This window comes from Carica papaya, chromosome 8, assembly GCF_054855325.1.
Source record: "Carica papaya isolate Zhongbai chromosome 8, ASM5485532v1, whole genome shotgun sequence".
Classification (NCBI taxonomy): Eukaryota; Viridiplantae; Streptophyta; class Magnoliopsida; order Brassicales; family Caricaceae; genus Carica; species Carica papaya.
Genome location: NC_142316.1, coordinates 8,289,136 through 8,315,686, shown reverse-complemented (window position 1 = coordinate 8,315,686; position 26,551 = coordinate 8,289,136). Strand labels below are relative to the sequence as shown.

Genomic DNA, 26,551 nt, shown 5'->3' with positions numbered 1-26,551 from the left:
TTGTTTTCCTTCACACGTTTTATATGTTATATATATATATATATATATATATGGTCCTATTACAATACTGCTAATAATAGATAGTTATATATTATATTAGGATTTGGAGAGGATATATGGTTATTCACAATCTTATTTAACTGAAACTGACCAGTTTGGTCTGATAAGTGGAATAATAAGAGGTGTTTGCCTTAATTAATTTTAAAATTAATTTCATTCAACTTTTTGGAAACTTAAACTATCCTTTATTTAATTTTAAAATTTTAACCTATATTCTTTTTCTAAAAAAAAAAAGAAAATTCCTTAATAAAATAAATAAATAATTGTAACAAATCGAAACTTGAAGGTAAATAAATTATAAATTAGTTTACATTATTTATATAATAATTCAGAATATTCAATAAAAATACGAGAATGACCATTCTAAAAGCACAACTAATAATTAAAAAAATATAAGAAAAGTAAATAAACTAAACGTTCTACTTGTAATCCTATTGTAAATCGAATTCTGAATTTTGATTCTATTGATATGAAATAGTTAATGAAAGAGTGAGATACATTAGTCTAGTAAGAATATCACACTACTTACCGACACAAAAATGAAGATTGATAGAAATCATAAAAACAACTATTGGAACTCTAAATTTAAGTAAATTCATTTTTAATGAATAGAATAATTTACCACATACCGTAGCGAGATTTGTAAAATCAACCTATAGAGTCAATAACATAAACAATATTATAATATCATATTTAATCAGTCGGAACAATAATTTTCTCCTTTATCAGCCTACTGGTATCCATGGGGGTCCATAGGGATGTCCCTACAACGCGTGAACATTTATTTAACCTTTTTCAATTAACCAGCCGTCCCAATACCTCGTCCGGTAAGTGCCAAAAGATATCATCCCTTAATACCCCGTCCGGTATCAGTGCCAAAATATACCATCCCTCAATATCCCGTCCAGTATGAGGGTGAAACGGGCCATCCCCATACCCCGTATGGTATGAGCGCCAAAATACAAATCTTCGATACCCCGTCTGGTATGAGGCAACGTTTACGGTAGGGTTCACTATGTACCCGGTCCGTCCACCATCTCCCAAGATATTCAATAGGGCTACCATTCATCCATTCACTAAATCAAACAATTTCCCATTTACCTTTAATTTTCAGTTCTGTAAATAACATAAAACAAACAATACATGCATGAAGGAAACACAATCGAATTATCATACTAATTCCAGTGTATTATAATGCATTCGAAATTGTAAAATCAATAAATCAGTTAAATATGACAAATAATAATAAATAAACGGTTCTGTCTCTATTAGTAACATTTAATTATCGATATTTCTAAATCACACAAAATATCATATTATTTATAATTAAACTTCAATTCCATAATTGAAAATAAGGTGAGGGATTCTTACTCAAATTGATGTTCAAAATGTTAAACTTTTAGCTACATCTACTGACGGTCCCCGGGTTCCCTGAATTTTCCTTTGGAGATTAAAACACGCTTCAAGTACCTAAAAATACCCCAAAAAAATCAAAAATCAGTGTTCAGAATCTCTTTTGGCTAATTTCAAAATTCCGACACGGTGGCTCTGTCGTGCTTCGGCGACGGCAGCACCGCCCACAGCGGCGGTTTTCTTCAGGTTGGTCATTTTTCGTCAATTTTGAATGATTTCGGCTGGTTTTGTACCAATCCTTGCGAGAAAACACATTAAGGGGCATCAGTTGGCCAAAAAAAGTTGAAAAATTGAAGTTTATTGGCGGCGGGGTTTTCCGGTGCGGCGGCTCCGCCGGCTCACCTTCGCGGTTGGGTGTTTTGCTTTCGTCACCATGTAGAAAAATGAATGATGATTACAATGGTAGAAAAATTACACGAAACGGGAATCGGGAAGGGCCTCATCGGAGGCAGTTTTTGCTTTTTTTTTTACGGCAACGCCGTCGGGCTTTACCTGCAGTTTTTGGCTCATCCGCCGGTCCTTTTGCTCCTATTTAACCATGGGGGTATTCAAAATTGAATTTAGAGCGAATAAGAAATTTTTTACCTTTTTTGGCGGTCGGAAGTGGCTCCGGCGCGGCAGTGGGTGGTGGTCAGCTCCCTTACTGACAATTGGCCTTTCTTCTCCGGCGGGGGGGTCTGGTGATTAGAGTTAGGGTTTGGTGTGAAGAGGAGTATTTATATCTGTCTCCTTTTAATATGGGCCGTCCATTGCATTTGATCTGAACTGTCTGATCGCATTTAAATAGGAAGTGAATCTGGATTGTTCATCGCGAGTTGATATGGGCTGTCCAATCGCGTTTAAATAGAAAGTGAATCTAGACCGTTCATCACATTTAATTGCGACCGTTCGATCACGTATGAGGAGAGAACGGATCTAGACTGTCCACGCGCACAACAATAAATCTAGACCGTCCAATCACGGGCACGCGGATCGCCAGAATGGCATTCCGCGTGGTACTGTGTCAGCGTGCCTTGCCACGCGATCCGCTCTGGTTCGTCAGGGCTGTTGATTGGGCATTTTACATGACATATTTTTTTTAAATTGCATTTTGACCATCAGTTCCTGAATTTTCACTCATTTTTTTTCAAAATTATTTTCAATATCAACTTCCACCTATTTTTTCCGAATTTTACATTAAATAATAATTTATAAAATTAAAAATTAAATTTTATAAATTAAATTTTGAATATTACAAATTAATTTCAGGTATTACAACTCTCCCTCTCTTAAAAGAAATTTGATCCCTCAAATTTGGCTATCTCCCATTCAATCAAATAGTTGGAGATACTGAGCTCTGAAGTCTGCTTCTAGATCCCATATGACCTCTCCCTGTGTGTAATTCTGCCATAGGACCTTAACGAAGGGGATTTCCTGGTTGCGGAGTACTCTACTCTTTCGGTCCACAATACCCACCAGTATCTCCTCGTAGGACAGATCTTCTTGGAGCAAAAGGGGCTCGTGGGTTAGGACATGAGAGGGATCTGGGTTGTACTTGCATAGTATGGACACATGGAACACATTATGGACCCTGCATAGTTCTGGAGGCAGTGTCAGTCTGTAGGCAGCGGTGCTAATTCTATCTAAAATTTTAAATGACTCAATAAATCGGGGATTTAGTTTCCTCATCTTGCCAAACCTACTGATTCCTTTGAAATGAATGACCTTAAGGAACACCCGATCACCTTTCTCAAATTCCAAATCCCTCATCTGGGTATCCGCATAACTCTTCTGTCTGCTCTAAACTGTTTGAATATTTTTTCTAATCTTAACTATTTTGGCTGTAGTCTCCTCGACAAGATCTGGGCCGAACAATTTTCTATCACTCACTTCTTTTCAATAGATCGGCGATCTGCATGAACGACCATACAACGCCTCGTACGGAGCCATGCCAATACTTGCTTGGTAGCTGTTATTTTAGGAGAACTCTATTAGGGATAAATGATCATCCCAGTGGCCCCCGAAGTTAAGAACATAAGCTCGGAGCATATCCTCCAGTGTACGGATCGTCCTTTTTAATTGTCCATTGATCTGAGGGTGAAATGCAGTACTAAAGGACATTTTCGTTCCCATAGTTTGCTGAAAACTAGACTAGAACCGAGAAGTGAATCTGGGGTCCATATCAGACACTACTGTCACTAGCATTCTATGTAACCTAACTATCTCCCGGATATACATTCTTGTTACCTCGTCTAAGGGGTCGGTCATCCTAATGGCCAAGAAGTGGGAAGACTTGGTGAGCCAGTCAACAATTACCCAAATGATATTATGTCCCGAGTGTGCTCTAGCCAATCATGTCACAAAATTCATTATGATATGTTCCCATTTCCACTCCGAAATTAGTAATGGCTGAAGTAGCTCGCCTAGGCGTTGATACTATACCTTGACTTACTGACATACCAAATACTTGGAAACAAAGTCGGCCACATCTCTTTTCATCTCGTTCCACCAAAATCGGAGTCGCATACTTTGATACATCTTAGTACTTCCGAGATACATGACAAACTTTGAGCTATGAGCCTCTGTTATGATGTCTCTTTTCAGCTCACTGTCACATGAAACACACACCCTGTCCTGAAATCTAAGCAACCAATCAGCAAAGACTCGAAATTCTAAATTAACTCCCTGTTCTGTATATTTCCTGAGGGCTGCTAGGTTGGAATCGACAGATTGAGCTTCCTTTGTTCTCTAGATCAACTAGGTTGAACAGTCAGGTGAGCCAAACATGTGACTCCCTTTAGGTCCTGAAATTGTACCTGTTATGCGGCCGCTATTGTCCTGCATTCTGAAATCATTAGGTGAGCTAACATACCTGCACTTTTTCTGCTGAGTACGTCGGCTACCACGTTGCCTTTATCTGGGTGATATAAGATGTCGCAATCGTAGTTCTTGAGGAGTTCTATCCATATTCTCTGACGCGTGTTGAGATTCTTTTGAGTGAATATGTGTTTCAAGCTCTTATGGTCGGTATAGATCTGAAAGATTTTCCCATACAAGTAATGGCGCCAAGTCTTCAATGCGTGAATAATCGTGGCAAGTTTTAAGTCATGGGTGCGGTAGTTTTTCTCATGACTCTTCAACTGTCTGGACTCATAGGCTATGACATTTTCATGCTGCATTAAGACATAACCCAATCCCAAGTAGAAGACATCACTATAAACTGTATATCTACCTGTCCCGCTCGGCAAGGCCAACATAGGTGCGGTAGTCAACCACTTCTTTAGTTCTGAAAAACTCCTTTCAAAATCCTCGTTCCACTTGAGCTTGACATTTTTCTTTGTGAGCCGAGTAAAAGGAGCAGCTAGACTAGAAAATCCTTCCACAAACTTGTAGCAATAATCTGCCATTCTTAAAAAGTTACGAATCTCTTTGATCAAGGTTAATTTTTCCCAGCCGAGCACTGCCTCAACTTTTTTGGAATTTATTGACACTTTATCCCTTGATATGATATGCCCTAGGAAGGTAGTCTATTCGAGGCAGAACTCGCACTTACTCAGTTTTGCATATAACTTCTTTTTTCTGAGAATCTGCAAAACCTGAGTCAGATGGTGACCGTGCTCCTCTCTACTTTTGGAATAGACTAGGATATTATCGATAAATACAATAACGAATTGATCTAGGAATTGTCTGAAAACTTTATTCATCAAATCCATGAAGATGGCTGGTGCATTGGTTAGTCCAAATGGCATAACTAGGAATTCATAGTGTCCGTACCTGGTTCGAAAAGCTATTTTGGGAATGTCTTCTACCCTGATCTTTACCTGATGGTAACCTGAACGCAGATCTATTTTAGAGAAGACTTGGGCACCTTGTAACTGATCGAAAAGGTCATCGATCCTGGGGAGGGGATACTTGTTCTTGATCGTGACCCTGTTCAGTCATCTGTAGTCAATATATAATCTTAACGTCCCATCCCCCTTCCTTGCAAATGTGACTCCGGCACCCTAAGGGGACACACTGTATCTGATGAATCTACTATCCTACAATTTATTGATCTGTTTCTTCAACTCCTCCATCTCAAAACGGCTCATGCGGTAAGGGGCAACTGAAATAGGCTGGGTGCCATGCTGAAGGTCTATGGTGAAGTAAACTTCTCTGTCCACTGGTAGTTCGGGCAGTTCATCTGGGAACACATCCAAAAAGTCTCGGACTATCAGAATCTCCAAAATACAAATTTCTTTATTGGGTTTGCCTAGTTAGAGAAAACAGTCGAGTTAAAGTACTTGTTAATAAGAAAAATTGTTATGAGGGAACAAATGTTAAACAATTTTATTAATTTGTAAATGATTCCTCATTAGGAGGGTTGAATATAAGTTTCTTATGAAAACAATCTATGGTGGTGTGATACGTCGCTAGCCAGTTCATTTCTATGATTACATAAAAGTCCCTCGTGTCAATCTCTATTAGGTCCACACTCAATTTCCTATTTGCTATATCTATGACACAGATTTTGTATATAACCTCCCCCAATAGTATCATATTCCCAAGTGTAGCACAAATAGCACAGAATCAAGTCTTTCAGGTAATACATTCAAGTTTGATGCAAAAGCATATGAAACAAATGAATGTGAGTCACCAGTATCAATCAAAACATGTGCAGGATGATTACAGATAGTGTACGTACCCTATATCACGTATGGGTTAGCCTCTACATCCTGCTGAGTGAGGTTGTAAGCCCTGTCCTGAATAGGAGGTTTGGTCTGGTTCTAATTCCTTGGGCACTTCCACATATGCGGCATGTATTATTGAGGTGATAACATGGTCAGTCTCCACGATCCTTGCCACGGTGTTGGCAAGTCCTGCCATGTCTCGTTGTTGGATTCTGAAGAGGAGCCTGAGTCATTCGCATGGGTCTCTTATTCTACTAAGCAGACGCAGTAGGTGCTGGTTTGCGGTGTAAAACGGGGAGACTGAGGTTCCCTATTTGCTTAAGGGAAAATGCGAAGGTTCCTCTCCACCAGCTGTGCTTTGGTCAGAACAATCGAGTAAGTACTGAGCTCGAATACATACAGCTGCTTTCTGATCTCAGGACGGAGGCCCCACTTGAACCTCCTTGTATTTCTGCCTTCATCCATCATGCTATCAGGGAAATACCGGCCCAACTGTAGGAACTTTTTGGCATATTCTGATACAGTCATGTCATTCTGGATCAGGTGTGCAAACTCTATTTCCTTCAAATATCGGAGATGCTCTAGGAGGTACTCTGCATTAAAGGCCACTAAGAATTATTCCCAAGTGATTGGAACAAGCAGGGTGGCCTGCTTGAGTTGCCACCGGCGGCCTGCTTCTCTCACTAGCATGTAGGTGGCAAATATGACTCTCTGTTCGAGAATCACCCCAAGAGTCATGAAGGCCTTCTTTGTCTCAGCTAACCAATACTCGACATCTTTAAAAAAAGATCCCCCTACAAAAGTAGATGAGTTTAGTCTTTTATACTTTTTAATGTAGCCTAAGTCCATCATAGGATGAACTGGTCCCATGAGAAAAGGGCTGGATTGTGTTGGGGGTGGATTGGATGGCGCTGTGGTGGTACTGGATGATACGGCGGAGGCACTGAATTATACTGTGGTGGTGCCGGGTGATGCGTTTGGGGCACCGGGCTATATTGTGGTGGTGCTAGGTGGTACTGTGGCTGGGGCACTGGATCATATTGTAGAGGTGTTGGATGATACTATGGAGGAGTAGAGTCGTACTAGGGTGGCTCAGGATCCTCCCGCTGCAGGGTTGGCTCGACCTGTGGTAGGGGGGAGGGTCAGGTAGCTCCCCTATTTCCTTTCGGGCCTGTTGAACAGCGATGAGTCTCTCTAGTATTTCAAACAATCGCTCAACATCCTCTCGAAGCGAACCTTCCTGGGCTGTTCGGTTTAGTAGGGGTCTTCCTCTCCTCATCTATATGTACCTGTATTTCACAAGGAATGGTTGAGTGATAATTCATTCTTTGGGGTTTCCTGGGGTTTTTGTATAAGGAATGGTTCCAAAGAACGCGGCTCTGATACCAACTATAACAACTCGGAACTTGAAGACAAATAAATTATAAATTAAGTGTTGAAGTTTATTTGGATTCTGTGGATCCACAAACCTTGAATGCATGACTTGTCTTGTACTCTAATGAGTCCAATCGCATAATGAAAGAAGTGACTCTTTTGCAAATTGATATTTTATATTTTGTTATGACTTTTGACTTCAGTTATATATATATATGTAATTGGAACTCATATATTTTCGTAAGGAATTTGTAATAATTCGCTCCGCTGTATATAATTTTTATCGTACACTTGTAATCTATTTATGTTTCTAGCACCCTTATGCCTTAATTTACATTGAGGATGTCATAGCACCACTTGGTCTCTTATGAGCATTCTACCCTGTTAGGCTAAAAACTTACCAATATTGATGATAAAACTTACCGATATAATGTTATCTAATGGTTATGGTCATGAGGAATTTCCAAAAGAAATTTTATCTTTCCATAAATTTTTTGTTATTTATTTAATTAATTCCTTTAGCCATCTTTGTCCGACTGTATGATTGTTTTTACTTGTAATTTTTATGCATGCAATACTTCAAGTATTATACATTTATTTGGAATAAGTTATAGAAATTACCATGAACTACATGCCAAATCCACAAAATTACATAAGACATTGTTAAAGTCTTCCAATCCTAATTTAATTCACCATTTGTTCGATAATTTTTATTGATAAGATTTTCATAAAAAGCATATGAAAAGCAACAACATTTTTTTAACATAAAGACCTAAACTATGTCCTTTATATTCTAATCGACTAATTTAATCATAAAGTAGTCATAATTATTAGTCTTTTTCTACTATAGCAGTCGCAATACATATTAGATAGGAATGTTGGAACTAAAATATTGTTTTTCACCTTTCGTTATATAGTGATGGAATTCATTCGTATATCTCTTAATCCCTAATATAAGGAATCTATTAAACATTAATCTTTGCACATCGATTAAAAAGAAAGATTAGGGAAAACGAGATCAATAAAACCAGAATATATTGTATTAATATATGAAAGTCGATAACGAAACAAAAGAAACTATAAGTATCATATCGAATATGAGTATAATATATAATTATCAAGCATCAGACCAGTGTATATCCATTTGACCCCATTCATCACTGTTCTCAGGTACTCCAAGTGCTTTCCAAACTGCTTTTGAGGCGTCAACAATATTATTAGGACAAGGAGGCTGATAATCATGTACAGCATCACAACCCATGGTAGAGTCGCACTCATCAACAATCTTCGCCCTAACACTTCTCCCATTGCCATAAATATTTATATATTTTAAGCACCTGTTTCCTCCATTATACCATCCTGTTGAAAGAGCAACCACAGGTTCACTATCTGGGTGGTAATGGTTATCACATTCAGATGGTCCACCACCATCACCTCCTTCTGCAAAACTGTTAATTGTTAATGTTGCCTTTGTATGTTTAGATACCGGTGGCGAACACTTATAAGTGGTGTAAAACTTGTCTTCTTTACAACAATCAGAGTCATTTCCTTGGTTGCATTGCCCAGGTGGTGGTTTTTTTCCTCTCAATCTTCCACTGGGCTTGCATTTTTTAGCTTCAACACTGAAACAATAACTAATTAGAAGGAGAAAGCAAAGGCTAATAACAACCCTAGAAGAAGTTGATAATTTTTCCATTCTATACAATTTTATGCTTTTGTAATTTGTAATTCAATGATTTCTACAAGTTTGAGTGGTAATTGCTTTATATATGCATATAAATATGCATGTGTGGTATTAATTTATTACTAGTATACAATATAGCTCTCAACTAATTATTAATCTCAATCTCATCTTCTTTGGATTAATCTCTGTGTCATCTAGTAGGTAGCAACCGTTTTTTTAGAATTGCATGATCCATCATTGCACAACACGAATTGGTTTCACCTTACTTTTGTAGCTTTTCATTTACATCTTACTTTTATTTTGTTTTTATTGTAGATTTTATTAGTTATTAATTCAGCAAGGAATTAGTGCCTTTTACGATCTTTTGGTGGCAACATTGTTGAATTCTATATAATTAGATATAGTATTATAATAATTAGTACCGACCTTACTTTTGTACACACATATATACATACATATATATATATATATATATATATTTGGGTGACAATATTAAATTTAACAACATATTGACTAAATGCACGAGGGGAATGAAAGCATAATTTAAAGATTATTAGAATTGATTTGTAAATTATCAAATAGTGGGTTATTTCTATATTTAATAAATAATTAATGTGTATATATATACAAATATACATTTCATAAGCTTTTGTTATATTAATCGAATGCACAATACTATTAACTTTATCCTTTTTTTTTTCTATTAAACGGGAATTTTCTTCCCCCTAAATGTAGCTGCCAACTATATTCTAATTTTTCAATTGAAATAATTATTTTTTAACTTGTATGATATATGTAAAAATATTTTTTAACATTTTATTTATTTCATATAGTAAATTTACAGATTACCCGTCCGTACCCGATCCTCAATGCATATATAATTATATTTTCTCAATGCAGTAATATATTCTCAACTAACTCTGTAGGTGTTACTGACTAAATAGGAATTGACAAGTATTAGAAGCCACATTGGCACAAGGGGTTTCTTTTTGGCTTTATATCTTATTATAAAATTTATATTTACTAAATAATTGTTTTGAGATATAGAGAATGAAGAAAAAATAGATGAGTCAGTTATTAGCATGATCACTGGCACATTAGTAACATTTTTAAAACTTAAAACTTATATTAACACATTTTCTAATACGTGTATACCTGTTTAATGTATTAAACACACTATTAGAGATAAAAATTTATTCATATAATATTTAAAAATTTAAATAATAATTAAACTAAAAAATAATAAAGAGGTCGGTTTGGAATTTTTTAGTCAATTACATCTCTTTTATTAAATAGAGATAATGACATATATCTATATGATTTTTTTATGCCAGTTAGTTTGACAAAATTAAAGGGTTATATGAATATATTTCATTTAATTTTTTTCTTATAATTATTAAATTATAATATTTTTAGTTTGTATCATATATAATAATTATGAGTTTAGTGAAGTTTTCGAACATGTGATATATATAATGAAATTTTGATAATTTAATTATGAAAAATTGTGACTAATGTTCATTTTTTATATGCTTGTAGAAATGACAACCAAAAACATGATACTGATTTGTCCACAAACAAAAAATTGGATGTGACAAATTATATACGGCATAAGAAAATTCAGTATCTCCTTAATGAGCACAAGGTTTTAGAAATCTTGACCACTACTATATCTGAGGCAAAAAAATATCGGTAGTGACTGGTACAATAAGGATCTGACTGCATAATAGGAATAGTCTAAGAAGGATCATTTTGCGCGTTATACTATGTTGTATTGCATGCATAACGATCTCATTGGAGAATTTGAGAGTTGTTCCACGACTAAGGACATGTGGGATAAGCTTAAGATCACTTATGGTTAGACATCCACTACAAGGCTCTGTGCTTTAAATTTAAAGTAGATGAAGTATGAAATGGATCCAAAACACAGTATAGTTAAACACTTACATGTCATGAGTGATATGGTTCATGACCTTAAGGCTAGAAGACATGACATAAGAGATCAAGAGCAGGTTCTGAATGTGATTCGTTCATTTCCAGATGAACCTGAATGTTTGAAAAAATTTAAACTCTTGATGGTTTATAGTGCACACATTAATATTTTCTCTAAAATTGCTAGGCACATTGAGATGGAAGTTGAGTATCAAAAGTCGTTTAATCCTTCTAATGTGGCACTTATTACCCATGGGGTCAAGCTAAAGGAAAAAAACCTAATCTTGCCAAGTAATTTAAGAAAGTTCGGTGCCCTTCTCAAGCCAATGGACATAAAGGTGGTGTGGCCAAACAACATAAGCCTAAGGATCATAGAGAGAAAAGTATAGTACATATGAAGTGCTACAACTGCGGCAACGAGGGTTTACTCGTGATTATTCTGAGTCGAAGAAGGTACATTTCTCTATTTTGCCTCTTAATTTATTTGTTTGTTCTCATTTATTAGTTGTTAATTCTTTTCCTAATTGGATTGTAGACACGAGAGCAAGCAAACATGTAGTTCAAGATCGAGTTAGATTCGTGGACTACCATTGTGTTCCTATGGGTTCGCAAACTGTTGTATTGGGCAACAGCAATAAAGAAGACGTCCTTCGAATCGGAACATACCAGCTCAAGCTACATGGAGGAAATACTTTACTCCTTCATGATACTCTTTATGCACTAGGGGTGCGATGTTGTTTACTTTCAGTTGTTTCCTTGTTAAGATTTGAGTTTTTCTTTTAATTTTAAGTCTGGTATTTTAGATATTTTATATCATGGCGATACATTTGATCATGGGTCTTTAAGAAATAATTCCTTTATTCTTCACTTGGATGATAATATATATAATAATTCTATGTTTGCTTATGTTTTTGACTTTGATTGTGATTCTAAATTTGTTAAGTAGCATGCTATACTTGGCTATATTGGTCAAGATCGAATGAGTAGACTAGCTACAGAAAGTATTTTGGATCAGTTTATTAAGGTTAAGCTGTATAAATGTGAGCCATGCTTAACTGGTAAAACGAGTAAGAAGTCTTTTGGTAAGGCTTCAAGGGCGTTAAGTCCCTTAGAATTATTCCATTCTGATATTTGTAGCCCTTTACATATCAAAGCACGTCATTGTACTATATACTTTTTTTATTTTTATAGATGACTATTCATGATATGGGTATGTGTATTTAATTTTTTACCGCTATAAAATGCTAGATATGTTCAAATAATTTATAGCAGAAGTGGAAAATCAACTGGATCGAAGAGTAAAAACTCTTTGAATCGATCGTGGTCATGAATATATTTCTGATATGTTCAAAGAATATTGTAAGATTAGGCAACTTATAATTCCTCATACTCTACAACAAAATATTGTTGTAGAGTGAAAAAATTATACATTACTACACATGGTTAGATCGATGATGGCACATGCTAACCTTTCAAACAATTTTTTGGGAGATATGTTGCTTACGACAACCTACATCCTTAACCGTGTACCAAGTAAAAGTTTACCTGTCACTCCATATGAGTTATGGAATGACAAGAAGCCCATTTTGGATCATTTATGTCTTTTGGAGGTTGACAGGCTATATGCATAACCTAACTCACAAGCACGAAAAACTAGGTCTAAGAATAACTAAGATAGGGTTCATCAGATATCTAGAATATTCAAAATGATATGTAATATTTAGAGAACATCCAAATGGTGGCATGATAAAAACTGACTCCTGCAATGTTGATTTCCTTGAGGATAAGTTCCCAAAAATTGGTGAAATAAAAAGAAATCTCGAACTGTATGAGTTATAAGAGGACATAAAACTATCTATTAGTGAGAGTGAGGTCTTGAGAACCTACCAAGTCACTAAAGATAGTGATATTCCACCAAATGAAGGAGATAGTAGGAGTGATCATACTATTCTAGATGGTGAAAATTTGCCTACAAATGATAATCCACTAAAAAATGGGGGTTAGTCTTTAAGATCTAAGCTTGGAACATAAGGTTAGTTTTCAAGTTTCAAATCCCACACTTAGGGACAATGAAAGAAATTTATCATTAAATCAGACAAGTGATGAAGGTCCTAGAATCCAAAGGAGTGAACGTGAAAAAATTTCTTGATGATATTTCCAAATCAAAGGAGAAATTTTCTTATGCACTCCTTTAATGATTAAGGAATCCACCTGCTTTAAGGAGGTTGTGAATTCACTAATCAGTAAGGAGTTGATTGATACCATGAGGGATGAGATTAGTTGAGCTTCTGCCTCAATATAAATGAATTAGAAATAAGTGGGTTTTAAAGATAAAATGTGGAGTAAATGGATCAATTGAAAAGTTTAAGGCCTGACTAGTAACAAAATGTTTTAACCAAATTGATGTTATAGACTATAAAGAGAATTTTTCTCTTACGGTGAGATTTGCTTCAATTCGCCTTCTTCTAGCCCTAGTTGCCCATTTGGACTTGAAGTTATTTAAATGGATGTTAGAATTTCTTTCCTCAATGGTACACTTGAGGAAGAAATATATATGGATCAACATATTGGGTTTGTCTAAAAAAGTAAAAAAAATAAGATCTGTAGTCTTAAAAAATCCATATATGGTTTTAAGTAGTCTTCCAGATAATGGTACTTCAAATTTCATAAAGTCATTACACCTTTTGGCTTGTCTATGGTAGATGAAGATCATTGTCTGTATGTTAAGAAAACAACTGGAGGGATTATGTTTCTCTCCTTATACGTTGATGACATACTATTAGCTGGAAACAACATAGAGATGATCAATGCCACTAAGTAGTGATTGTTCTCTATTTTTAAGATGAAGGACATGGGTGAAGCTAGGTTTGTCCTTAGCATGAAAATAATGAGAGACCATCCTAAGAAACTTTTAGGACTGTGACAAAAAGCATATATTAAGAAAGTCGTGGAACGATATCGGATGCATTACTCCAAACCCTTTGACACTCCTGTTGAGAAGGGTCTAACTTTAAGTCTTGATCGGTGCCCAAAGATAGATGAAGAGAAAAAAAAAGAGCAACGTTTTTTATGCTAGTGCAATAGGCAGTTTGATGTATGCCACATTGTGTACATGACCAGACATTTATTTTGCAACTGGTTTGGTAAGTTGTTATCAAAGTAACCTTGTACCTGCTTATTGGTAAGCAATCAAGAGAATCTTGTGCTACCTTCATGGTACAAGTGACCTAGTCCTCTGTTATTAAGGAGGGGACTTAAGGTTAAAAAATTATTCAAATACAGACTGAAGTGGCAACTGGGATGAATCTAAGTCGACCTCAGGATATGTTTTTATCCTTGGTGTAGTAAAAAACAATATTGCGTTGCTTTATTTACAATGGAAGCAGAGTATATTATTAGTTGTTTGCTGTACTGGAAGCAATTTAGTTGAGAAGCTTTCTGTAGGATCTCAGCATCACCCCTAAAGTTGATGAACCTATAGAAATATATTGTGATAATATTGTTGCTATTAATGTGCTCGGGATTGAAAATTCTATAAGAAATGAAGCATATTAAGAGGTGTTATCACTTTGTTCGTAGCACCATAAAAAAAAAAGAAAACGTTGCTATTAAGTATATATCCACTACTAAAATAGTTATTGATCCTTTGACTAGTCTATGCTTAGAGATGCTTTTCAGGGTCATGTGAAAAGTCTAGGTTTGTGTAGACTTTAATTTTTCAGTGGGATTTAATACGTAATAGACATGTTTTTTGTGTATTAATCATTTATGAAATAAAAGTTGTTATTTTCTTATGAAATGTTCATGAATAAAATTACATGATTAGGCATGTAATAATGTCATCAGGCTTTATGATCAACCTTATCACAGGGGTGATCTCCCTAATACTTGAGTAGCGGATAGGATAAGATTAAATCATATTAGTGTTAAGTATGTGCAATATGAACTTTTTTTATACTTGTATTGTATTAATGACAAAATATTAAATTTTATAGTCGCCTTAGTATGTTTAAAATAAGACTTTAGAGAGTTGAGTATAAAATATACCCGATTTCATATTAAAGACTATGAGTCAAATATCGAGTGTTAGGTCACACATTGAGTATGTTGATCAAGTGGCTTGAGATACTTGAGTAGTATCTCGACTTATGATTCTCATGACATAGAAGAGTGACATGCCCAACTTAGTGGGAGCAATATTTATGACATACATATCATACTGTATGTGCTATATGACAACCAATATAGGAAGTGACAAAATAATTTCCTACTTTATCACTGTGTGAAACATATGGACTATTGTGTCCGCCTTATATATTACCCTTTGACTTGGAGCTATCACATGAAGTCAAGATTTGGTGTCACTACTTTAATATGTTTCAAAAGGCCATGACCTATACGGTCCAGCGAAACATGTTAGGAAAGTAGCCAAGTTGAGATGGATTGTCATCAGTATATAAAGAAGAATCTTTTTGACATCATCACATAAACCTGAGCAAATATATTTTGTATATAACCAAGTAATATTATTATAGCATAGAGGGACAGTATATGCTAACAGTATTGTTCAAATGATCTGGGGTATTATAAATATGAAGGTGTTGTATTAGTTATATTGTGACTTAATATAACACTACTTGTTGTTTTTTGGTTGCACGCCCCATTTCTTGTATGAAGCGTGAGAGATATGTTGATGTGGTAGTATATTATAATTAATGTGGCTTGTATAGCCGAGTGAAAGATGTTATATAAAATTAAAAATGTTCATAACACCCATTGTAAAAAGACATAACTCTTTTTGAGTCTATAAGGAAGAAACCCTTAATATAAAAAGACATTACTCTGGGCGAGTATATATAAGGGAGAAAAAAATTATTATTTTTTCAATTAAGCGAAGAAGATAAGATTCAGAAAATATATATATATATATATATTACCGTTATCTCTCTCACGTTGAATTAAAATATAAACAAACTTGAGTTTGGGGGTATGAAGATTACTTGTTAACTCTAGTAGCATCTAAGAGAAAAGAAAAGACATCAACAATTAAGGATCATGGGTAGAAAAACTAGCATCTTCTCCTATTTTTTTTGCATTAAGGTTAATCTTATTTTTCTAACATAATTGAACACTACAATTTGGATTTTATTTTATTGTACACGATTTATATTTCGATGAACTTCTTGTTCTTGATAATGATTATATTTATTGGTTTTGTGTTGTAATGTCCTATAAAATGGCCAGTAAGAACAGATCTGCAGATCAAGGGAATAACACTATCCACTGGATGGATTGTTTGGATGATGCATTGTAGATGCTTTTTACCGTCAACATTGCTTGAGCCGTAGATCTGATGGGACATTCACCGCACAAGCCAGTAATTGTATCGTGTTATAAATGAAGACCTCCTTCCTAAACATGCTAATTGATAAAGAGTGAGTGTACAAGTGCATAAAAAATCTAAAGAGACAATTCTAGAAGTGGTATGACATTTTCAAAAATGGGTTGAGTGGTTTTGCCTGACATATAGCCACTTAATCTTCTTTTGTATTGTTACTTGATTTTTTTTATAAAATTTATTTATTTAATTAAATATATACATTTATCTATATATTTAATTGTATATATACATACATAATATATTTAATTATATATATTTTTTATCTTTTATTTTTTTATTTTTTTTATTGATTATTACATACAATAAGATGTTAGTAAAATAAATAATTTGATCAAATATAGAGACATATCATCTTATAAATCTAAACAAAAATAATTGTTATTATCATATATTATTATATAATCTTTCCAAACATGATATAACTTGAACATTACCGTACTATACATTTAATATGCAATACCATACATTAATAAACCATCATGAAAGTCATCCAAATAAGGCATAATTTTGTGTTTGATTGATTTTTTTATGGGTAATTAACGTACGATAAGCTTTGATAATTGTATAAAATAATAATTACAAAATTATACCATATTTGAAAAGATTGTGTATTAATGTATAGTAATAACAGTTGTTTTGTTTAGATTGATAGGATGATATGATTATATATTTAGTCAATTTACCAATTTGTCTCTATCTTATTGTATGTAATATTAAATGACAAAATATAAAAAAAAATATATTTAACTTATAATTAAGTCATTTAACTTATAAAATTATTTATGTAACATCCAACATTCATTTTTATTAAATTTTATTTTATTTTTTTATAAATATAATTATTTATTAATTGAATTGAATTGAATTTATTTTATTTTAATTTGATTTAATAAAAATAATAATAATAACAACAATAAAAAGGGTGAAAAATTAGTTAAGGATTTAATTGAAAATAATTTTAGAAAAAATGGGTGAAAATTTGGGTTGTAGGGGTATTTTTAAAAGAAAAATCGGAAACAGAAGGTCAAAACACAATTTTAAAAAATTGTGCCACGTCAGATGCCCGGTCAGCAGCCCCGACCAACCAGGACGCGCCAGGTGGTAGAGGCGCTGACGCGCGAGGCCACACGGGGGGAACCACGTGGACAATCTGTGTGCGCGCGATCGAACGGCTGAGATCCGTTCCCGCGCACACGTACGGCCTAGATTCAAAATGCGCACGGACGGCCCAGATTGCATCGCGCACGGACGGTTCAGATTGGATCGCGCACGAACGGCCCATATTGAATCGCGATGAACGGTTCAGATTTACTCCCTATTTAATCACGATCGGACAGTTCAGATTAAAAGCGATGGACGGCCTAGATCAAAAGCGGATGGGTATAAATAACCCCATCCGCACCCAAACCCTAACCCTAGCCGCCAGAGCCCCTCGCCGGAAAAGACAACCCAGCCGCTGGGGAGCCGAACACCACCACCCACCGCCGCAACGGAGCAATTTCCAACCGCCAAACGAGGTAAAAATTTCCCCTCTTGCATGAAATTCAATTTTAAACCCACCCATGGCTAAATCGGAGTGAAAGAACTAGCCAGTTGGCTGAAAAATGCTGCCGAAGCTCGGCGGTGCTGCCGCAGGGTGTTTGGGGAAACGCCTCTGATGAAGTCTTTCTCCATTCCCGTTCGATGTGATTTTTTCACCGTTGTGATCATCGTTTCCTTCTCTATAGGTTGAGTGAAGCAAAACACCCAACCGCAGCGTGAGCCGGAGGAGCAGCCGCACCGGAGAGCCCCACCGCAAGTTAGTTTTGATTTTCTATGTTTTTTCGGCCAACCAGGGGCCCTAAGTGTGTTTTCTCGTAGGAACCGATGCAAGTTTGGCTGAATTCGACCCAATAGAAGGTTTATTATTTGATGTGTTTTTATTTTCTGTATTTAATTATTATTATAGAGTATCACTTACAAGTTAATATTCTGTTCAAAAATAGAGTATTAATGAAGTGCTCAGTATCTTGATATAGGAATATACCTTCATTTAAAATTTATTATTAAATTTAATGATTTACAGTTTTATGTGAGTATTAATTTATTTATTTTTGTCGGTTCTCTATTAAGCTTCATTTTCTACTGGAAGTATCACTGCAAATGTTAATTACATCCCAATGTTAAACGACACAAATTTTAAGCAATAGAAGAACAATGTTCAACTTGTGTTTGGAGTTATAGATATGGATTGGGCTTTACGGGTTGATCAACCTGGTCCGATTACTCCTGACAGCACCTTGAGAAAAATAAGGAGTTTGAAAGATGGGATCGGTTAAACCATATGAGTATGTTGGTTATAGAATAGATCATTCCAGAGGTTTTTTGATGCACTATTTTCGATGAGATCACAACAACTAGAGATTTTCTTCATTCTCTAGAATAACGTTTCACTAGAAGTGATAAGGCCGAGGCATGTACACTTTCTGTCGACTCTTTTTTTTATGAGGTATAAGGGAAATGAAAACATTAGAGAGCACATAATGGAGATATCATATAAGCATGCAAAGGTCAAAGCATTTAGAGTTGAATTATCGGAAGAAGCACTTGTGTACTTTGTTTTGATTTCTCTTCCATCATAGTTTAATCATTTTAAGGTGACATACAACTATCAGAAAGAATCCTGAAATATGAATGAACTCATTTCATATTATGTTCAAGAGGAGAAAAAACTTCAGTATGAGAGGACAGAGAGTGTTCATTTAGCACTGATCTCAAAGAATAAGAAGAACAAGAAAAAGAAAATAGGTTAATATGTTGCAGTTCCAGTACAATAGAAGAAGCAAGAAAAGGTTTAGACGGAAAATGTTTGTGTCTTCTGTAAAGCTTTAGGATACCAGAAGAAGTAATGCGCTAACTATCATGCGTGGTGTGCAAAGAAAGACATACTTCTTAATTTTATTTATTCTAAGGTTAATTTAACTTTTATACCTACACACACTTGGTAGATAGATTCTGGTGCTACAACTCACATTAGTGTGCCTATACAAGGTTGCCTCCATTGCCGCTGTAGTGCCCGGGGAAATTGAAGAAATTGAAGGAAAAAAAAACAAAAAAAAAGCGTGTGCCACGTCAGCATACCCAGTCAGCAGGCCTGGCCAACCAGGACCTGCCACGTGGCAAAACCACGTCGACCGGGGACCGGCCACGTTGGCGATCCGCGTGCGCGCGATCGGACGGCCCAGATCAATCGCGCGCACGGACGACCCAGATTTAATTGCACGGACGGCCCAGATTTAATAAAAAACGGACGGTCCAGATTAAATCAAAATGAACAGATGAGATCAAAAGGCAAAAGGGTATAAATAAGACCTCCACACCAGACCCCAAACCCTAGCCGCCTGCCCTCGCCGGAGAAGACGAACTAGAAGCCGGCCGCCGCCACCCGCCGCCACACCGGAGGGATTTCCGACCGCCGATCGAGGTAAATTTCATACCCCCGACTCATTTTTCCACGCTGATTTCCCCAGTGGCCAAATCGGAGCCAAAATCCCGGCCAAACGGCTTGAAAACACGGCTGAAAGCCAGCGGCGCCGCCGCGCCCCTTCTCGGTTTTTGCCTCCGATGAGGCCCTTCCCGGCCTCCGTTTAATGCAATTTTTATATCACCGTGATCACCATTCTTTTCTCTACAGGTTGATCGGAGCCGAATCCCCAAAACACGAACTTCACCGGAGAGCCGCCGCACCCGAGAGCACTGCCGCCGGTAAGCTTCAGTTTTCCGTAAATTTTCGGCCCCCCGAGGGCCGTAGGGTTGTTTTATCGTAGGAACCAATGCGAGTGTGGCCGAATTCGGCCGAAAACGGCTGAAAACGGCCAACCCGAGGCAAACCGCCGTCGCCGGAGCACGGCGGAGCCGCCGTGCCGGAGTTGCGATATTGGCCGAAAGGGGCCCTGGGCCTAATTTGAGATTTTTTTTGAAACACGTGCAGGTACCAGTAGTGCGTTTCAGTTCTCCGGGAAAAATTCAGGGAAAATTAGGGACAGCCTGCAAGCGCACTGTGAAGCCGTGTTCAGACCCCGAAACGAGTAAGGACCCCTCACCCTATTTCCTATCACGGTTTTAAAGTTCAATAAATGATAAAACGGTATTTCATGAATCAACGAATGTGTGAAATTGCTTAAGGTTGCTAATGGAGCCCGAGTCTAGTGTGTTTGTCGGTTAACTGTTATTTGGCCTGTTTTACAGTTTTACATGCAGCATGAGGTTCGATGTTTTCATTTTATAGTTTCGTGTGCATATTCTACTGTTTTATTGGTTATGGATTGAATGACCGGGATATTGATGCTGTATGTTGTCTGTTTGGCATAAATTATCGTTTTGCTTGTTTGTATGTGATTGATAATGATGACTGAGGGAAAAGGAGAATGAAAGATTATGTAAATGGAAATTGTATACTGTGGTCAGCCTGACTAGATATCCTGGGAGATGGTGGACGGACCGGGTCCGTAGGGAATCCTACCGGGATTGTGGTCTCCCATACCGGACGGAGTATGGAGATCTTATGTGTTTTGGCGCCCATACCGGATGGGGTATGGGGACGGCCCTGGAATATGATTTCAAGTGTTAAGGGTTAACGGGTAGCGGGACCCTTATGGATCCCCATGGATACTAGTGGGCTGGTAAATGAGGAAAATATGTTGTGTAACGATTGAATTACGAAAAGTTTGATAGGTATTATGTTATACAGTTTATATATATGGTTTCATGATAATGATGATGTTATTGCTTTCGTATATTGTTTTATGGATTTCACCGAGGTAAGTGAATGGTAAAGGTTTTATTATTAATAAAAGGATTTGTAGTAAATTATGCTCCATTGGTCTTTTTGTGTTTTCTACCCACCTTTACCTCCGTGACGGTGAGATATCGTGATGTCTTTACTGGGCTAGTGTAGCTCATTCCTTATTTAATCATTTCAGATCAAGAAGACATCGTTCCCGAGTCGGTTCCGCAGGAGGACGACGAAGGGGACGCCTAAAGACTCCATAGTCATATTCGTAGCTTTTATTTCCAAGTTTTTCCTTTAGGTAGTTTGATCTTTTATATTTTGTGAGCACGTTTTTGGTTTTAGTGTAAGAGATGTTATTCAAATTTTAACTTCGCTTCCGCATTTGATATTTATATTATAAATTTCATTTTAAATTTCCGGGGCTGCAACAGCCGCAAGCCAAATGATAGTGCTAGATTCATTTATGTGGGTGATAGCAAACTAGTTGAGGTAGAAGCAATTGACAAATTTAGATTGTTGTTAAGGACTAGATTTTATCTGGATTTAGAACAGACTTTTATTGTACCATCATTTAGACGGAATGTCATTTTAATGTCTTTATTGGATAAATTTGGTTTTTCCTATTCGTTTGAAAATGGAAAATTTAGTCTTTTTTTAATTCAAATCTGGTTGGTTCTACTTCTTTATCAGTGCGTGATAATCTTTATTTGCTTGATACAATTGCTTTTTATAATGAATCCTTGTATGTTGGTACAAGAGGTATAAAGAAAAAATTAACCAAGGAGGATTCTGCTTCTTTATGGCACAAGAGATTAGGTCACATCTCCCTAATGAGAATTAAGAGACTCGTGTTAAATGAAATTCTAGATCCCCTTGATTTTTCAGATTTTGATAGATGTGTTCATTGTATCAAGGAAAAACATATAAACATTAAGAAATAAGGTGCTAACAGAGCTATGGACATATTAGAACTCATTCATATAGATATTTGTAGACCATTTTCTACTGCTTCTTGGAATGGTCAACAATATTTCATAACGTTCATAGATGATTATTCAAGATATGGCTTTCTATATCTCATTCATGAGAAGTCTTAGTCCCTGGATGTGTTCAAAAGTTTTAAAACAGAAGTTGAGAATCAACTCAACAAAAGGATTAAGGTTATTAGATCCGACGGATACGGTAAACAATGTCAAGAGCTATTTGTTTGATTTCTAGAGGAATGAAGTATCATCCCACAATACACCATGTCAGGTCCTCCTAGTATGGATGGTGTTGCTGAAAGGCGAAACATAACACTTAAGAATATGGTAAGGAGTATGATTAGTCATTCTACTTTACCTGAATCACTCTAGGGATAAGCATTAAAGATCATAACATATTTACTCAACAGAGTTCCAACTAAAGAAATTACAAAGATCTCTTATGAACTTTGGATGGGCAAGAAGCCTAGTTTGAGATATTTATACATTTGGGGATGTTCAGCTGAGGCTAGGCCTTATAGACCACATGAAAAAAAACTGGACTCTAAGACTATTAGTTGTTATTTTGTTGGTTATTCTGAGCGATCCAAGGGTTCCAAGTTTTATGATCCCACTACTAAGATAATTTTTGAAACGAAAAATACTCAGTTATTTGAGGGTGTTGAGTTTGCGGGGGGAGAAAGAGTTCGCGACCTTGTTTTTGAAGATAAATGGGTCAATATTCCTATTCCCTCAAGTGCTCTTGACAAGGATCAGGATTAGGTTTTTATACATAGCATTGTTCAAGAAGCAACTCCAAATCAAAACAATGTCATAATATTTCTCGTTCCTGTTCAGGAATCTGTTTCTGAAGCATAAACTTCACATCCTCAAGAACTTATGCATTAAGGAGATCCACAAGAGAGAGGAGAAGTGTAATACCATATGATTATATTGTATATCTCCAAGAATATGAGTTTGACATTGACATGGTGGAAGATGATCTTATCAACTTGCGTCAAGCCATAGAAAGTTCTAACTCTTATAGGTAGATTAATTCCATGAATGAAGAAATAAAGTCCATGAAGGACAATGACATTTGGGATCTTGTCCCATTGCCTAAGGATGCAAAACTTATTGATTGCAAATAGATATTTAAGACCAAGAGATATTCGAAAGGTAATATGAAAGGTACAAGACCCGTCTCATTGTTAAGGTCTTTAAACCGAAAAAAGGCATCGATTATAAAGAGATTTTGTTAAGACATCATTTCTCAATGAAGATGAGACGATTTATATGGTGCAATCAGAAAACTTTATACGTCGATGACACACAATAAATGGTTTGAAAACTAAAGGACTCCATCTATAGACTTAAATAGGCTTCCCGTCAATGGTATCACAAATTTCATCAAGTCGTCATCTTGTTTGGTTTTGAGATAAATTTAGTAAAATATTTTGAATACCATAAGTTTAGTGGGTGTAAATATATTTTTCTAGTTTTATATGTCGATTACATACTGCTTACCAGTAGTAATATAGGTTTATTGCACGAAACCAAGAGATTTCTGACAACGAAATTTGAGATGAAAGATCTTGGGGACTCCTCTTTTGTATTAGGGAGACTTATGTATGCATAGATTTATATGTGTCCAGATATTGCGTACATTATTGGGATGTTAGATAGAAATTTAAGCAATCTAGGTATAAATCATTGGAAAGCAGCCAAACGTGTCATGTAGTATTTATAGAGAATAAAAGATTATATGCTCACATACAATATGTCAGATCAGTTGGAGATAATTCGTTATTCTAATTTTCATTTTGCTAGATGTCAAGACAACAGAAAATCTACATCAGACTATATTTACTTACTTGTTGAAGGAGCTATTTCTTGAAAGAGTGCTAAATAAACACTTGTACTCTCTTCTACTATAGCAGTAGAGTTTGTGGCTTGTTATGAGACATCCAATCATGAAATATAGTTGCAAAATTTTGCCATTGGGCTGCATATTGTTGATGGTATAGAAAGACCATTAAAGTTATTTTGTGACAATAAATCTGCAGTTATGTACTCCTACAATAACATGAGTTCGACGAAGTCAAAACATATAGATATTATGTTCCTTATTGTTAAAGAAAAAGTTCAGAGTAAGCAGATATCAATAGAGCACATTAGAACAAACTTTATGATTGCAGATCCACTCATTAAGGGATTACCACCTAAGGTCTTTCATGAGTACACTACTTATATGAGTTTTGTATCCCTAGATGATGTGTAGTTTCAGTGGGAGTCTTGTATCATAGTTGCATTTATTTTATAAAACATGTCATAAATTATGTACTTTGGTTTGGTTTATGTATATATGGTTTCATTTAAGTTTTTTTTTTCATTTATGTTTATATATATTATTATTTCTAACTTTTTTACAGTTGATCTCACTAAGGTTAAGGTAGAACCAGTTGAAAATAAGCATGCTTAGATCACATAGCGTGTAATTTCCATTATGTATATCAATGCTTGATCTATTTCGTTCGATTATACTGATATAAGTGACCATTGATGAGTTTAGCTACGTTAGTTGTAGCGAAGGCTGCTTTGATTCTATGTCTTTATGATTGATGGACAGGATTGTTTGGTGATGTATTCAGGTATGGATAACACAGTTCTCATTACTCCTATGGTTATTAACGCATAGTTAAGGTGTCACATAAAGACGAAGTGAGAGATTGTTGAATTTTTTCTAACGTGTGGGCTTAATATGGATATTGGTATGCGTATCAGGCTATCTATTTAATGGACTCGTTTAAAAATAATCAAATATAGTTAAACAATATTGAACCTTAATGAATCGGATTTAAGTATGAACTTGTAATGTGTCGGATTTAAGTATGAACTTATAATGTCCATTTACATTTTTGTAATATTCTCATTTTATGATAGAAAAAATGAGAATTGCAAAAAGTAGTCGATATAAAAGGCGGTTATGGTCCTCAAATCATAAGGTTGTCATTTTATTTTTCTGAAATTCTATTACTAGAAAAAACTAGTTTTAAGGTATCGTATTGACTCAGAAGATCCTACTGTTGAACAATTTTTTTGTGATAGATTTAGGTACGCTTCCGCTTATATTTAGCTTTAATTCAGTAGGAGAATGTATGTTTAATTTTTACAGATCTACGGATTTGGAAAAAAAATTATTTTAACAAAACCATCTAATTATAATTATATATAGAAAAATACAGAATGAGAAAATTATCTCCGTGTTTGAGGGTTTTCTTTGTCCTTTGTTTTTTTTTATAACAAGTCATTACTTGATTGTTGAAGCTCAAAAATACAAGCCCAGTGGAAAATTAAGAGGGAAAAAACCACCACCAGGAAAATGTGTTCAAGGAAATGAATCTAAATGTTGCAAAGAAGGAAAATTTTACACCACTTATAAGTGTTCACCATCGGTCATAGGGAGTACAAAGGCAACTTCAACAATCAATAGTTTTGAAGAAGGTCATGATGGTGGCGGTCCATTTGAATGTGATAACAATTATCACTTAGATAAAAAACCTATGGTTACTCTTTGAGTTGGATGGTATAACAAAGGAAGTAGGTGTTTAAAGTATATAAATATCCATGGCAATTGGAGAACTTTTAAGGTTAAAGTGGTTGATGAGTGCAACTCAACAATGGAATGTGATGATGAACATGATTACCAACCTGCTTGTCCGAATAATATCGTCGATGCCTCAAAAGTTGTTTGGAAGACACTGGGAGTACCTGAGAGTACCAGTAAATGGGGTCAAACGGATATATATTGGTCTGATGCTTAATTATTTTGTTCTTTATTAATGTTTGACTATTTGCTCGTATTTTATCATCAGTTTCTGTCTCAAGAAATATAGTATTATAAGTGTAACACCCAAAATTTTTATTTTATTTTATTTTTATTTTTATTTTATTTTAATTTTTATTAGAATTTTGTTCAATTTTATTCTATTTTAATATTTAATTTATAAGGTTTTAATTTAATTTAATTTAATTTAATAGAAATAAAAATAAAAATAATAATAAAATAGGGTAAAATTATTTTTGGGATTTAATTGAAATTGATTTTGGAAAAAAAGAGTGAAAATTTGGATTCTGGGGGTATTTTTGAAATGAAAATCGAAAACCAGAGGTCAAAACGCAATTTATAAAAATAATGCCACGTCAGCAGCGATGGCAGCATGGGCAACCAGGACACGCCGCGTGGCAGGGACGCTGACGCGGGACGAAGACATGTGGGCGATCTGCGTGCGCGCAATCGGACGG

The 26,551-nt window shown here is 35.5% G+C and overlaps 1 protein-coding gene and 1 pseudogene across 1 annotated transcript; one reads left to right on the top strand and one right to left on the bottom strand.

Annotated features, from left to right (window-relative positions):
* Positions 1–8,529: 8,529 nt before the first annotated feature.
* LOC148240464 (kiwellin-1-like) lies at positions 8,530–9,436 on the bottom strand. The gene has a single exon (XM_088209707.1). The coding sequence runs from the start codon at positions 9,190–9,192 to the stop codon at positions 8,614–8,616; it is 579 nt and encodes a 192-aa protein (XP_088065833.1). The 5' UTR covers positions 9,193–9,436; the 3' UTR covers positions 8,530–8,613.
* A 1,510-nt stretch (positions 9,437–10,946) lies between these two features.
* Positions 10,947–26,070, top strand: LOC148240463 (ripening-related protein 3-like; annotated as a pseudogene).
* Positions 26,071–26,551: the final 481 nt, after the last annotated feature.